The 15,219-nt window shown below is 35.9% G+C and overlaps 1 protein-coding gene across 1 annotated transcript; it reads left to right on the top strand.

The window, feature by feature from the left end:
* Window positions 1-10,214: 10,214 nt before the first annotated feature.
* LOC140141449 (uncharacterized) lies at window positions 10,215-14,046 on the top strand. Its single transcript, XM_072163308.1, has 2 exons — window positions 10,215-11,188; window positions 13,956-14,046. Exons 1-2 carry the CDS (start codon window positions 10,215-10,217, stop codon window positions 14,044-14,046), a joined length of 1,065 nt encoding a protein of 354 aa, XP_072019409.1.
* Window positions 14,047-15,219: the final 1,173 nt, after the last annotated feature.

Here is a 15,219-nt window from a genome sequence, read left to right as displayed (position 1 = left end):
GACTTTCTACACATTAATACCCCGGAACCGGTACTGAAATGTTTCGTATGTGGCGAGTTGCACTGACCACTAGGAACTGCGACGCGAAATGTGGTTATACGCGCTCAGAGGGAAATAGTAGTACTATTTCCCGGGGACAAAGTACTTCCAATAGTACCCCATTCCCTCATTAATCGGCCTTTTGACTGCTTTGCAAAATAGTTAAAACTATTTTTGGTCACATGATACTCGTTTAACCAAATGAATAAGCATAATATTAATGAAGGATAGTATATCTTGAATGGAACTTTAATATCTATCTCTACTGTGTGATTTGCTCACAATGACGCCCACAATTTTATTTGAATTTCTACTTTTGCACGATTGTTCACAATCCAGGGAGTTCTGAATCTTAAATTATCAGGATATTTGGATGTGTACTTACAATTCTAAATGATATCCTAACCACGAGAGTTACGCACATGTACCGCCTGCATCCACTCTACACTTTGTCACAGTTTTAACTGCCGTTGAGACATAGTAATGTAAAGCCTGTGTACACCAATCTTCCATGTGCATTGCATCTTTTGACATTTAATTACTGCCCTTCCATGCAGGTTCCTGCAAAGTTTGAATGTTCAAACTTTACCTGAGGAGACAACGGTGACAACAAGCTGCCCTATATATATGCTGATTGGACGCAAACCTGGCACCAATTGAGAACTGAAGACACATGCCGATTGTTTATTTCGTTCATTTTGTGGCATTCTATTATTGTATAATTTATCTTTCTGCAGTCATGTATAAATTTACAAGTTTAAGTAGTTGTTTTGTGGTATTTTTTATTTCGTTGGTTTTGGCGTAAATGAAGGACAAAAGCAAAAATATAAAAAATCGAAAAGAACAAAGAAAAATGGAAGTGCTGCTTCTAACAGGAAACTGGGATGGTTTCAATATAGAAGTAACCCGAGTATATCAGAGTGCATGCACAAATTATTTGTCGTTAAAAACGAGCAAAAGAGATCGGGGAGGTAAATTTACTGGGATTTGCCCACAAATCAGGGAAAATAATTTACTGCATTGGCAACTGTAATTAATGGCATCCAGGCGTTTCCATTTCTGAAATGTAGACCTATTTGGAAAATTCGGCTTCGATACAAAAAGTGGACTCCCCCTCCCCAACCTAAATGAACCTTTGGTGGCTCTTTATCATATCTTTTCAAGGAATAGAACTTTGTGACTTTTCCTAAGTTTTGATCTTTTGCAGATATTTGTTCCCTTTTCACTAAGAACCATAACAGTTTTGAAGAAATGTCTCATATAATAGCCCTAAGTCGTGATTAAATGGAAGCTTTAAATATTCATATGTATGATAAGCATTAAGCCTAACACCGGCCGTGGTCTTTGCTCTAGGAAATTAAAACAAAAGACAAAGGAGAGAAGATGAACAAAGAAGTCACTTTGTACCCCCAGAATTCGAACCTCGAACCTTAGACCCCTCACGTGCCCTGCACAATCCCAGCAAACACAATATGTTTTACAGGAAACGTTTATATGTCGTGTATAAAAGGGTATAAAAACGTTTTAATAACAGTCCAAAAACATTTTTGAAAACTTGACACAAAACATGTTATGTTGGGGTTGAAAAAATATTTTGCAAAAATGTTTGCCGAAAAAATATTTGCAATAACGTTTTAAAAACGTTTTCATGACCTTAATACAAACCGACATTGAAATGTTATCAAAACGTTTTGCAAAAAAAAAAACATTTTAAGAACATTTTAAGAACATAGGCATCAACGTAAGTAATATAGTTAGATAATATAGCAACTGTCTAGAATAATACACTTTCTGGCAATACCGGTTTTTGCAGGACAGTACTTGTCCCCAGCCTCAAAGTATTTTAGTTTAGTTTGTGGTATTAAAGGTTACATGAGTAAACATTAATTCATTGATCAAGGTGAAACAATCAAAGCATTTAGATGTGAATATTAATCTATCATTTATCAAAATATGAGACCATGTCAGCTTGTACAAGTATATTTTATAACTCGTGAAACATGGAAATATGTGACACGTGTCACATAATTATACCAAAGGAGAACGATGTCGTATTACATCAACTCAATACGGCTGCAAACACGGAGACAGAGGAAAAAACCCAATTATTTCTTAAATTGTTTTTCAGGTTTGCCACTTGAATTAGAGTATGTTCTAAAGAGTAAACAAATGAAAACAAGTGTTATACTCCGGATTTTGTGTCAATGATGAAAAAAATGTTTCGAATGTTGCAATAATTCAACAATTACGAGATTTAGTGTTGCTTACGGTGTTATAAATTGTCTGTTTTTTCTTGGTTTTCCAGTGCATTGGGCCGCCAGGGTGATCATTTCGATTTGGATTTGGAAGATACCTTCTCTTAAATAACAGTATTGCGAACCACCAGCATCCATGGTTCGATGTAGAGAGTCTTTCCTATTCAGAGGAAATATTGCAATTACACACCTTATTGCCTTTTAACAATAACCAATGACACTAGCACGTAATGTGACCATCCATCTCAAACCGCTCGTAAAGTCGGCAAATTGTCAAGCACCAATCTTTAATCCTATTGTTGAAGAGGATAATAAGCTTATACTTATGTACAGCATTGCTTTGGCTAAATCCTGTTCAAGTGGTTGGTTAACCACCAATTAACAATGAGAGGACATTCCTGAACCTCGTTCAGTTGGGGATGATTTGAAGTGACCGCCAATTATGACCATTTGATATTTAATACCAGCAATGTGGAAAAAAAAGAAATAATGTAGTGCCAAAATAATGTACCTTTTTACGGAAGGAGCAAAGTTTAACAAGTTATAACTCCGCTTCTGCAGTACGAATGTCAGTGGCGAATGGCAGGTTATTAATTCCCAGTCTTTAAAAAAATTGCAGGCAGAAGTGAGAATCGATCTCGGTACCTTCCGGTTAAAAAGCACTGTGCGAAACCACTAAGCCAACTAAATATCTGTTGTGAGATGCTTGACATTAATCTTTGATATTGCTTAATGGAACAAATCGCGGAATTAAATCAGTAATAAAAGAAGTAGATTCTTATTTAGCGGTCAAAGGGGAAATATTTGTCCCTGCTCTAAAGAAAATATAGGTTAGAAAATTTTAAATAAATTTAAATTAAAAATTGAGATTTTATATTTCTTTCTTTCACGAGGCGGCATTGTCAATGAACTCAAAAACAACAAACATGGGAGACAACACTTTTTGTGGTGGTCATGTTCTATACCAACCGAGAGATCATTTGGTTTATTTATAAAGAATATCCTCTATGGGATTTCTTAAGTATCTCATACCAAAGAAAAATGCCCTGACACCAGACACAACCATAATCTGCGCGTATTTAAAGGCACATTATTTCTTATGACGTTATTAGCACTATAGTAATCTAACAACTTCTAGATTCCATGGGAAAGTGACCCATGACCCGGACAAGACCATAATCCGCAGCCATTTCCGGGCACATGTTATTCCCTATGATAAATGCCCCAAAGCCAAACATGCAAAGCCAAACATGACCATAATTTGCGCTAATTAAGGGCACAAGTTACCATATACCATTGTTCATCATCCCCGGGGTTCATCATATTTCTAATATTCGCTAATTAGCACTATATATCTTATACCATAGGCCTATAATTGAGCCCCAAAAGGTCCCAAAACGCAGACAAAACTATCACGCGCTAATTGAAAGGCCATCGCCATATGGAATCATTATCGTGTGTATTTTATAACACTCAATTCAATACTTTACGCAGATTTCAAATAATGACCATGTCATTTGCCATGATTTGTCATAAATGCATATAATTAATGCAGAATATCATTGAAAGCCGAAAAATAACTGCATGTATGCGTCTTCGTTTATGGACATGAAAAGTTTTGCTTCAATCATTTCATGTATTTATTTCCGATAGGTACAGTTAATTGGTATGTATTTACCACAATGCCTAGGAAACTGTTGACATACATGTACCAGGCTTATGTCTTTAACAACAACCATTTTGATTTGTTTTGTTTTTGTTTTTGATTATGCCGTAAACCTGGTAGACAGTGGTAAAGTGCTTTTTCTTTAACTTTGGCTACTTTTTGATTTTATGATAAAGTGCCTACTTGACGCCAACAGAAACATTCTTTTTTTGTGGAATTATTTAGCTTACATATTTTCAGACTTTAGAATTTGCTATGAATTCAAAGTCATATCAAACTTATTTTGAACTTGTTGACTTATTACCTTGTTTCTATACGTCTGCTTCTCCTTTCCATTGTGAACCATTTTTCTCCAGTGTTTTGCGCTGGGAGACATCTTTAGTTTAACACGCCCGCTCTATGCAGTGTTTAAGGCTCAAGTCTATACAATTGAAAACTTTTAGACTTGAACTTGAATGCAAAATTATAATCACTTGCTGACTTGCGAGTTATCTTTAGTGTCCCCACTTGTTATGATAAACATGTTTTATTAAACATGTTAAGCCATTCCATTAATTTCAATTAAGCCTGCAAGGCTTGATAATCTTTACTTCAATTCTTATGTTATGCATGAATTCGAAGTTACCTCATTTCGTGAACATTTTGACATTTATTGTGATATTTCTGTATACACAATTGTAAGCTTTTAGACTTAAACTTGGAATTCACAATTATAATCACTTGCTGACTTGCGAGTTATTATCTTATCCATGTCCCCATTTGTTATGATAAACATGTTTTATTAAACATGTTAAGCCATTAAATTAAGTTCAATTAAGCCTGCAAGGCTTGATAATATTTACTTCAATTCTTATGTTATGCATGAATTGAAGTTACCTCATTTTGTGAACATTTGACATTTATTGTGATATTTCTGTATATACGATTGAAAGTTTTTTATAGACTTAAACTTGAGTTCACATTTATAATCACTTGCTGACTTGCGAGTTATTATCTTATCCGTGTACCCACTTGTTATGATAAACATGTTTTATTAAACATGTTAAGCCATTAAATTCAATTCAATTAAGCCTGCAAGGCTTGATTATATTACTTCAATTCTTATATTGTTATGCATGAATTCGAAGTGAACATTTGACATTTATTATGATATTTCTGTTTCAAATGATTAACTTGAAAACGTTTAACGCTCTGATAAAACATTTAATGTTTGTGTTAATTTAAACCGCATAATTTAGCATTAAACATGTTTTCAAAGTTACGTAAAACTTATAACCAATTGATTATTCTTACTTTCCACTAAAACCTGTAAACTTATACATGACTCACTGTTACTTTACTTTCACTTAACATGTACATTTATTGGGCGTGGAGGGTGGGTTTTTCAATAGAAGTTGATCTCTCGATGATAAAACATGATATGAATGAGTCAAAAAAAACCACTTGCCTTTGACCAGCTACAATTATGCCAAGTGATTGGTTGTATCATAGCAACAACAAAACCCTTTAACAAAACCATTATGATTGCATCAAAACCCTGCACCTGTTTTTACATGGGTGAACGCATATCTGAAATCACTGATGTGCGTAACTCCCAAGTGGATCAACGGCTTAACCCATATTATACACAAGAGTAAAAAACCCATTTATACGCCTGGCCAAAAATTTTCTCCCCATTGACAATCTGGTTTTAATTCGACTTCGCTTAATTAAACGCCATTGTCAATGAACTCAAAAACAACAAACATGGGAGACAACACTTTTTTGTGGTGGTCATGTTCTATACCAACCGAGAGATCATTTGGTTTATTTATAAAGAATATCCTCTATGGGATTTCTTAAGTATCTCATACCAAAGAAAAATGCCCTGACACCAGACACAACCATAATCTGCGCGTATTTAAAGGCACATTATTTCTTATGACGTTATTAGCACTATAGTAATCTAACAACTTCTAGATTCCATGGGAAAGTGACCCATGACCCGGACAAGACCATAATCCGCAGCCATTTCCGGGCACATGTTATTCCCTATGATAAATGCCCCAAAGCCAAACATGACCATAATTTGCGCTAATTAAGGGCACAAGTTACCATATACCATTGTTCATCATCCCGGGGTTCATCATATTTCTAATATTCGCTAATTAGCACTATATATCTTATACCATAGGCCTATAATTGAGCCCCAAAAGGTCCCAAAACGCAGACAAAACTATCACGCGCTAATTGAAAGGCCATCGCCATATGGAATCATTATCGTGTGTATTTTATAACACTCAATTCAATACTTTACGCAGATTTCAAATAATGACCATGTCATTTGCCATGATTTGTCATAAATGCATATAATTAATGCAGAATATCATTGAAAGCCGAAAAATAACTGCCAAACAAGTTCCTTCATTTCAAAAGGAACTTGCTTAACACACGCCCTTTTTTTCAATTTCAATGATTGCAATGGATGCAACATGGAACATGCAGCTTGAAGTTAGCTGGCGGGCGCTATTCGGCTTTATAGGATAAAGAATTATTTCACTTGTGGAGCTTGAGTTGATGATTGTGATTTTAGAGTGGCACAAGATTGGCCAACATAATTACACAAATTACTTTTGGGTTAAGCGATTAGCACCTCGAGAACTGATTTTAAGCATTGAAGTGGCTAAATGCTTTACAGTATATTTTATTTCTTACACGGTTTTCAATTAATTGTTGAATAAAATAAACCCATACTTTGAAATCATACATATCAAACACAACTTCCTATACCAATCCGTTGGATTTAATACTGTCACTGATACCGAATAGATGCAATTGGAACGTAGAAAAACCTAATCAAAACCTTCGTGGGATAAAAGCAGGAAAACCTTCCAATTGCAGCGTGTATCGTTTCAATATTTACAAAGGATTTTCATACAGGATCTATAACATTTTTTCTTTTATGAACTTGGTTTATCATTTCGCCTTTGCCAACTGTGAGGTTCATAGCAAGAGAGTTATATCAATATATGTTACCTACTGGCTTTATTATGCATTTCACGAATTACGTTTCAATTTGTATCCCAAGGAAACCAAATTAAATGCATTTTAGACTGCTTAATCCTGTACTGTATACTTGTAGTTCATTGTCCTTTTTTGGACATTGTTTTACTCTGGTGATGATCATGCCATTTCCAAATAAAGTTTGCTTGACTTTGTTTTGTGACTACAAACTACTTGCATTGGTTTTTGTTTTCATCTGAGCTTCCATCAATTGCCAATTCCATGCTGTCACACCCCTGACAATCATGTTGATGATGCGGTGATGCGACTATTAATATTATAATCGACTGTGCATCGATTTTAACGGTTTACAACATCGTTCATCTAAACACGTAATAATTCCTGCATATGTGAGAGACGTTCGCACATCCGGTCCTTGCGATTTGGTAGAAGAATTTAAATATCACAGATACACATAGGTCATGTGGTTCTTGAGTTATGTTGTAAAGAATGTTGAAACAACAACACTTTTGTAAGACGTGTGGACTTACCAACTCCTTAACAACAATACAATAATCCAACACGTTTTCACGGTATATGATTTGTAGAATGAACTTTGCCAAACATCAACGTGTTATTTTTCCATGATATATTGATTTAGATAACGAATCAATATATATCCAAATGTTCATGCATGTCCAAGCGTTCCTGCGTGAAATTGTTTTTAATTTCCATGAGATCATGAACTTCGCCTTGTGAAGTACATGTAATGTCAATTGTCGCTTGTTGTAGACTGAACTTTATACCGTGCATGATGTCCACTACACATTTGGCCATATCCCACTCGATATTGTTCATGTTCGTAATGTTCACAAGTGGCCTACAATGTATATGCTAATTCCACAACTTCAACACTATGAATTTCTGAAATGAAAGAAAAATACACAGCAAGAGACAACTGATGCTATACACTGTATGTCTTATACTACTGTTTTATGATATGCAGATATGATTTGTCTGTTAGTGTCTGTTCTGCCATGTTTCTTTTTGGACATCTGTAACTTGTAAATATAGGCCTACTCCTTTGTTTTTATTTTTAAAACGCCTATTTGTTATAAAATTGTTTACCATTGTAGCTCATTGTATGCATGTGGATTCGCAAGCGTGACCTTCGCCCTTTCAACTTAGGCTTGTCTTACTACATTAGTTGTTTACCTATAATGTAAATGGTGGCCAACATCACAACGCACTATGCAATTAGTGGCTTCCTCATATAACTGCTCCTCCTACTTTGTTTACTAAAATCAACATGTTTCTCATCTACTTTGTATAATCATGTATTCCTTGCCCGTTGCCTACATACATATCTTATAGCATATTTGATGTGTCCGCATACTTTATAATAATTTACTTGATAAGATCCAGACTCTGCCATTATATAGAGCTGGTCTATCTCTCTTGATAAACAATAGTTTTTCTTTCTCCTTATTCTGTTTTTCATTATAAATAGAACCATGAATTTAGTGCAACCTCCTTGACCCTACCATTTGTTGCTTAATTACATTTGTTCCCCGCTAGTCCTGCTTGTACTTATTGCCTACCATAATTAATACAACTTTTATATCCTGAAATATTCGTCTTTAGGCCTATTATTTTTTGACGAAACCATGTCAATCTGAAGCGTCATTAATTCGAACTTGTGTGATACTAATTCGGGGTTTTTACGTACTCTATCAACTCGCAATAACTCGAAGATGAATCTGACCGTGCATTTGTATATAAATTGATCCCCCAGTATACAGAAGGTACCATAGGTCCTACTACTTGCCCTCCGTCTTACACATCCCATGTGCTCGTGTATATTGAGCATGTTTGAAATTAATCTATTTAACCACATAATAATATTAATTCATATTATTCATAATTATTCGATCAACTGAAATGCCCCCGCTGGCACTATTTAATGTTTTAATTAACTCGCCTCCTATCTTATGCCTTTACGCACTCATTTCTTGGCACTGCTTATAGATGTTATACGCGTATTTTAATAGATGTTAATTGTTATACGTAAGGCTTACATTTAATAAAATTGTCAAAAGATACGAGATAAAGTATAATAGTTGCTTAATCTTTTGCTATATGTATGTTACCCGTATAACTTAATCGCTGTCCTTCGTGGTGATCCTCCTTATTGCTATTTCTGTTATTTATTATTATCATTATTATTTCATAGTATAAATTAACAGATTATAATCATAACTTGCCTACTCAAGTCCTCTGTCTCTTCCATACCGCCGAAAGACAAGAATTCCACCATGATGACGCAATCTATGTAACATTTTGTTAATATCCTGGAGATTCCTATACATTGCCATAGAGCGAATGCAAGCATTAAACATGCCACTGTTTTATATTGACATGCAGCTATTTAACCATAGATGCGTTAACCATTTTTCAATAGAAGTTGATCTCTCGATGATAAAACATGATATGAATGAGTCAAAAAACCACTTGCCTTTGACCAGCTACAATTATGCCAAGTGATTGGTTGTATCATAGCAACAACAAAACCCTTTAACAAAACCATTATGATTGCATCAAAACCCTGCACCTGTTTTTACATGGGTGAACGCATATCTGAAATCACTGATGTGCGTAACTCCCAAGTGGATCAACGGCTTAACCCATATTATACACAAGGGTAAAAACCCATTTATACGCCTGGCCAAAAATTTTCTCCCCATTGACAATCTGGTTTTAATTCGACTTCGCTTAATTAAACGCCATTATCACATTCTTGAACAAATTCATCAGGACTGTTCATAGTAGAATTGTTAGTTGTGATTTCTTACGACTAGTCCAATAAAATATCCACTTACTTGCAGACGTTTCGGAAACTGTCAGTTTCCTTTATCGATGCTATTGATGTAATGACGATCTGTATACAGCTGATGTTGACTGCTGCTTAGCAACTGAGTTGCCAGTTGCTTTCTTGTCAGTTATCAGATCGTCAAAAACGTGACTCAAGTTGTATTGCCCCTCGTCTCCTAAACTCACATGACGTGGTCTCGCTGTTCACGTGTACACCTGTCAACAAAGTACTTGACATTGTGAAAGAAAGATTGCAGAAGGGAAGTTGGCTTAAAGAATACAACAAGTCCTATGGTTACAATCTGGCAACAGAAGACGTGGTGGAGTTACTTGATTTTATTTTGTCTACAACATACTTTACCTTTCGTGGGAACATCTTCAGACAGCGCTTCGGAGCAGCCATGGGCAGTCCAGTGTCACCGTTGGCAGCTAACATCTTCATGGAACACCTGGAAGGGACTGCGATTGCTACGGCGCCTATGGAATGCAAACCGAAGCTGTGGAAAAGGTATGTTGATGATATCTTGGAAATTGTAGCTAAAGATGAAGTTAACGCCCTCACCGACCACCTCAACCAAGTGGACGACACAGATTCAATCAAGTTTACCTATGAAGAGGAGAAGGATGGTAAGATCCCGTTTTTAGACGCCTTGATTGTTCGACGAGATGACGGATCGATTAAATTACTGGTGTATCGGAAGGCAACACACACCGACCAATACTTGAACTTTAGGTCGCATCACCCTCTACACCATAAATTAGGGGTCGTCCGCACACTCATGGACAGAAAGAACAGAATTGTCACCGAAGATGAGGATAAAGAAAGAGAGGACGATCACATCAAAGGCGCACTTCAAAAATGTGGCTACCCGGATTGGAGCATCAAGAAGGTGAAAGATCAGATGGCAAAACCAAAGTCAAAGAAAGAGAGAAAGAAGAAAGACGATTCGAACAAGTCTAAAGGGTTGGTAGTTGTTCCTTATGTGGAAGGTGTGTCCGAGCGCATTTCTAGGGTTTTCAAAACATATAACATCGCCACGGCAATGAAACCTCATTGCACACTTCGCAATCTCTTAGTACATCCAAAAGACAAGCGGGAACCCCATAATTCTACCGATGTGATATATTCCATTCCTTGCAAAAACTGTAATTCGGCTTACATCGGGGAGACAGGCAGGAAATTTGGAAAAAGACTTGACGAACATAAAACTGAGGCTGAGAAAATCGGAGACAACATCAAAACAAGAGCAACGAGAAAGGCATCACAGTCTGTCATCCACAAGTCGGCTATTACAGACCATGTGGTTGAAAACAATCATGTAATCAATTGGGATGAGGCTAAGATCGTGGGCAAAGAGAGCAACAGATATAAAAGGTGGATCAAAGAGGCAATTACCATCAGAAAGCGGGGCAACACCATGAACAGAGACGAGGGGCAATACAACTTGAGTCACGTTTTTGACGATCTGATAACTGACAAGAAAGCAACTGGCAACTCAGTTGCTAAGCAGCAGTCAACATCAGCTGTATACAGATCGTCATTACATCAATAGCATCGATAAAGGAAACTGACAGTTTCCGAAACGTCTGCAAGTAAGTGGATATTTTATTGGACTAGTCGTAAGAAATCACAACTAACAATGCCATTATCACAGACAAACACTGTATAAGCTAAAAACTCGACCCTCATCACTAGATGCTGTCATCTAGCTCAGTGGTAGAGCATCAGACTGCTAAGGTCAATATCGTTGGTTCGAGTCCTCCTGCCAGCAATGGTTATATTTATGATTTTAATGCTACGCTACAATTTGTTCCTTTTTTTGGTTTATTTATTTATTTATTTATTTATTTATTTATTTATTTATTTATTTATTTATTTATTTATTTATTTTTTTTTTTGTTGTTTTGTTGTTGTTTATTTATGTAAATAATTTGATATATTTGAAAGAGGTATTTGAGCAATTGAAATTTTGATTTTATAATCCTATGGGGTCATTTTGAACCTCCACCCCTCCCAAATTGCCAAACGCACAACACCTGTATGAGTTAGCATCATACATAATGATCAGTACGTCCATGTCATCATCATAAAAAAAACACCATTCTATGTATACCTGACGCCGGCAACTAGACTAGTACTATAAAAAAAATAGTATCACATATTTCCTGCTCAATCAAAATAATACTTGCAAATAGATCATAGTTTACCAATCTAATGCTGTAATATAGACCTGTAATATCACCTGTAATATAGATGAGCATTCTTTACATGGTTTGGTATGGTTGGGATTAGTGTCCGATCTCTGTAATGTAATGTAAATGAAGCATATTGATATGCAGGAAGAATCGATCAGGGCACTAGCTTTATTGTCCTATGAGATGTAGGGCCTAGTGCTAACTGCCCAAGCTGATTGTTCATTTACTATCATAATCTATTAGGGAAAGATAAACACTATTCAAAATATCAATAGACAAGAAGAAAGGGATTTAGAGACTTGTAATTGAGTCATGCATGATTTAACAGAATGTTATTTCCAAAACCCAATCGTAATGATACTAATTTAATGGTTTTAAAAGGTATTTCTAGTATAATCGCTCTCCATACACAAATGTGATGCGATCAAGCAAAATCAGTCGGAACTCGGAAATATTATTTTTTCAGTTTCTTATAGGATAGTAAAAAACATTTACAAAGCTGGATTTTGCAGAAAACCCCATTGAAATTGAGCAAACAGTTCCAAAGATACGAGCAATTGAAGAGTTTCCAAAACAAGAGGAAACAAAAGGAAATATATCCTTTGTTTGGCTATATCTCAAAATCAATATTTCCGAGTTCCGACTGATTTTGCTTGATCGCATCACAAATGAACAAACACAATACAGGGGTCATTCTGCCATGCTTCAGGAGAAGTGTCACCCCTCTGCTCAGACTGATGAGAAAAATCAAATTGTCTAAGAACTCCCACAGGAGGGTGAAAGTGCATAGGAACAATGCCGGAAACTACGTCACGCTATTGTTCGACCTAGGATACATATTTTTAACGCATGCGTGTTCGTCAATACAGCCTTAGTCTCCTCCACCTTCGCAACACGGTACGTGATGTGTCTGGATTCACACTGACGGCGGAGGAGCATACTAGCTGGACAGACAGTTTAATTTTATCAAGCATATAATACCTGAACAATCACCGTCATTTGATCGATTTACTACAGAATATATTGTATATTCAAAATATAATTTTAATATTGCAAACCTGTTAACTTATATATTTGTGTACTAACGTATAAGGACACGTGAATAAAATCATGTCGAAGACAAAATGGCCGCTAATCCGCCTATTGTCTAGACCTAGGATACATATTCCGAATGAGGGCAGCATTCTAGGATGCTTATCACTTCATGTAGATCCCTGACATAACGTATCATACCGTGAATATGACGGACTACTCAAATGCATTCATCAAAAGCATGATCCAATGTACCGCGACATTTAACAAAACAATAAAATTTTGAAATTGAGTTCAGATGGGCTTCTAGCTGTTCTGGGGCGACCACTATTGCAAGCATTTCTGTTAACAAATTCTACATACTTCTCATACAAATATGTAATTGTATGCCTTGATGGAAGACGTGAGTTTGGAAAATGAGCTATAAACAATCTTATGGTTTCTACTTGACTCCCGGCTTGACTCCATGTGCTACCGAATGTCACAACCATAAAAATACGCTCTTCCGACGTGAATTTGGGTTGAAGGTGTTGAGCTGCAGCCATGATTTCTAGTAAATGAGGTTGTTATGTCAGTGCTTAGTTGTGACTTTCAAAAACTATATTATTCCACTTCGAATACCCCGTTGTTTAAAACTACCAATCATAAGAGCACCGCCCAACTGGTACATGGTTCAACTCTATTCAGTCACTTTTGTAACACCTAGACAAAAGTGGCCCAAGCGGTTTTAAGACTAGGTTACATAATTGGTCATATCATCACGTGTATATCATCGATGTTATTGGAACAAAGCTTATCCGGTGGCTAAAGAAATTATCTTGATAGACATATAAATATCAAACCAAAAAAATATGCGGCATACTTGTGTCATTCTATTTTCAAAATTGTACAAATTTTATTGTTACACCCTGCAGAGTGCCCTCTCAAGAATATCTGCTCTCCGGTCTGAGTTTTGCCAGCCATGCATGCAGATCTAAAGGTAAAGAGTGGCGCATTATTACTTGAGTGATTTTTGGGTATATGGAGAAATGAATTATTTTTGATATAGGTTAAGCTTTGGCTGTTTAATGTTTGACACAGGTTGTGTTAACAAGACTTGTGGCCTTGATTTTGTTTTTCTTGATGGACAAGATTTTTGGGCACTCCGAGGAAAGTTTTGTTGATGAGCTTGTAATTTTTCTTGAACTGTCGTTGTTCTGGAGATTGCTGATGACGCCGCAGCAGTTTCGAGAATGGTTGTTCTTTGTTGCTGAGAATAAGGAAATTGTATTCTCAGTTTTAAAATTTTATTTTTCTTGAGCCGTTGTTGTTCTTTCTTAAGATAGATGATAATTGGCAGCAGTTTCGAACAAGGGTTGTTCTTTGTAGCTGAGAATGAGAAAATTGTATTCTCGGTTTTAAATTTTGTTTTTCTTGAGCTGTTGTTGTTCGGAGATTGCTGATGTCACTAGCTGCAGTTTCGCACAATAGCTGTTCGTTGTATCTGAGAATGAGAAAATTATATTATCAGTTTTCAAGTTTGTTTTCATTCATTTTTCCAGTGACTGAAATTACTCGGGGTTTTGAGTTGGCAAATTTGTGGGGGAAGTTTAGGCTTGAAAACAAATTTTTGCCTGGCAAAATTTGATTTTTTTTTATTAGAATGTAATCTTTAAAGATCTGTAACTCCAAAACATGTTTGGCGACTTGTTCCGGGTTTTGTTGGAACTGGTCACATATGAACACTGCCTGATTTATGGTGAAAAATAGTGGAGAAAATAACGAGCCAAATTGAGGTATTTTTACCTCTACCAATAAAACGTGATCGGAGGTGGGGCAATTTTAGACTTGGGCTTTCTTTACGTTGTCAACGTTTTTTAGGTAGATTTCTTTTCTTTTAATAAATGTAGCCAAGCAGTTCCAAGCTTGGAAAGTCATCAGGTTACGATCTACTCCATAAAACGAATAAAACGAAAAACAGTTTGAAAGTTTGTTATCCTTGATTTATGACAATAAGTAATTTAATAAAACGTTATCAGACGTTTATTTTTAAAACTTGCTGGTCACAGCTACCGCGTGACTGTAATGTTCATTTTGATACATAAGATCAATACAGATTTTAATATTTTTAATTATTTAAAGCAACTCAGAAAATGTAAATATCAACTGTGAACACATACCCAATGCCAGCGAGACACA

Source organism: Amphiura filiformis, chromosome 2, assembly GCF_039555335.1.
Source record: "Amphiura filiformis chromosome 2, Afil_fr2py, whole genome shotgun sequence".
NCBI lineage: Eukaryota > Metazoa > Echinodermata > Ophiuroidea > Amphilepidida > Amphiuridae > Amphiura > Amphiura filiformis.
The sequence above is the reverse complement of the archived record's forward strand: the minus strand, read 5'-3'. Positions and strand labels throughout refer to the sequence as shown.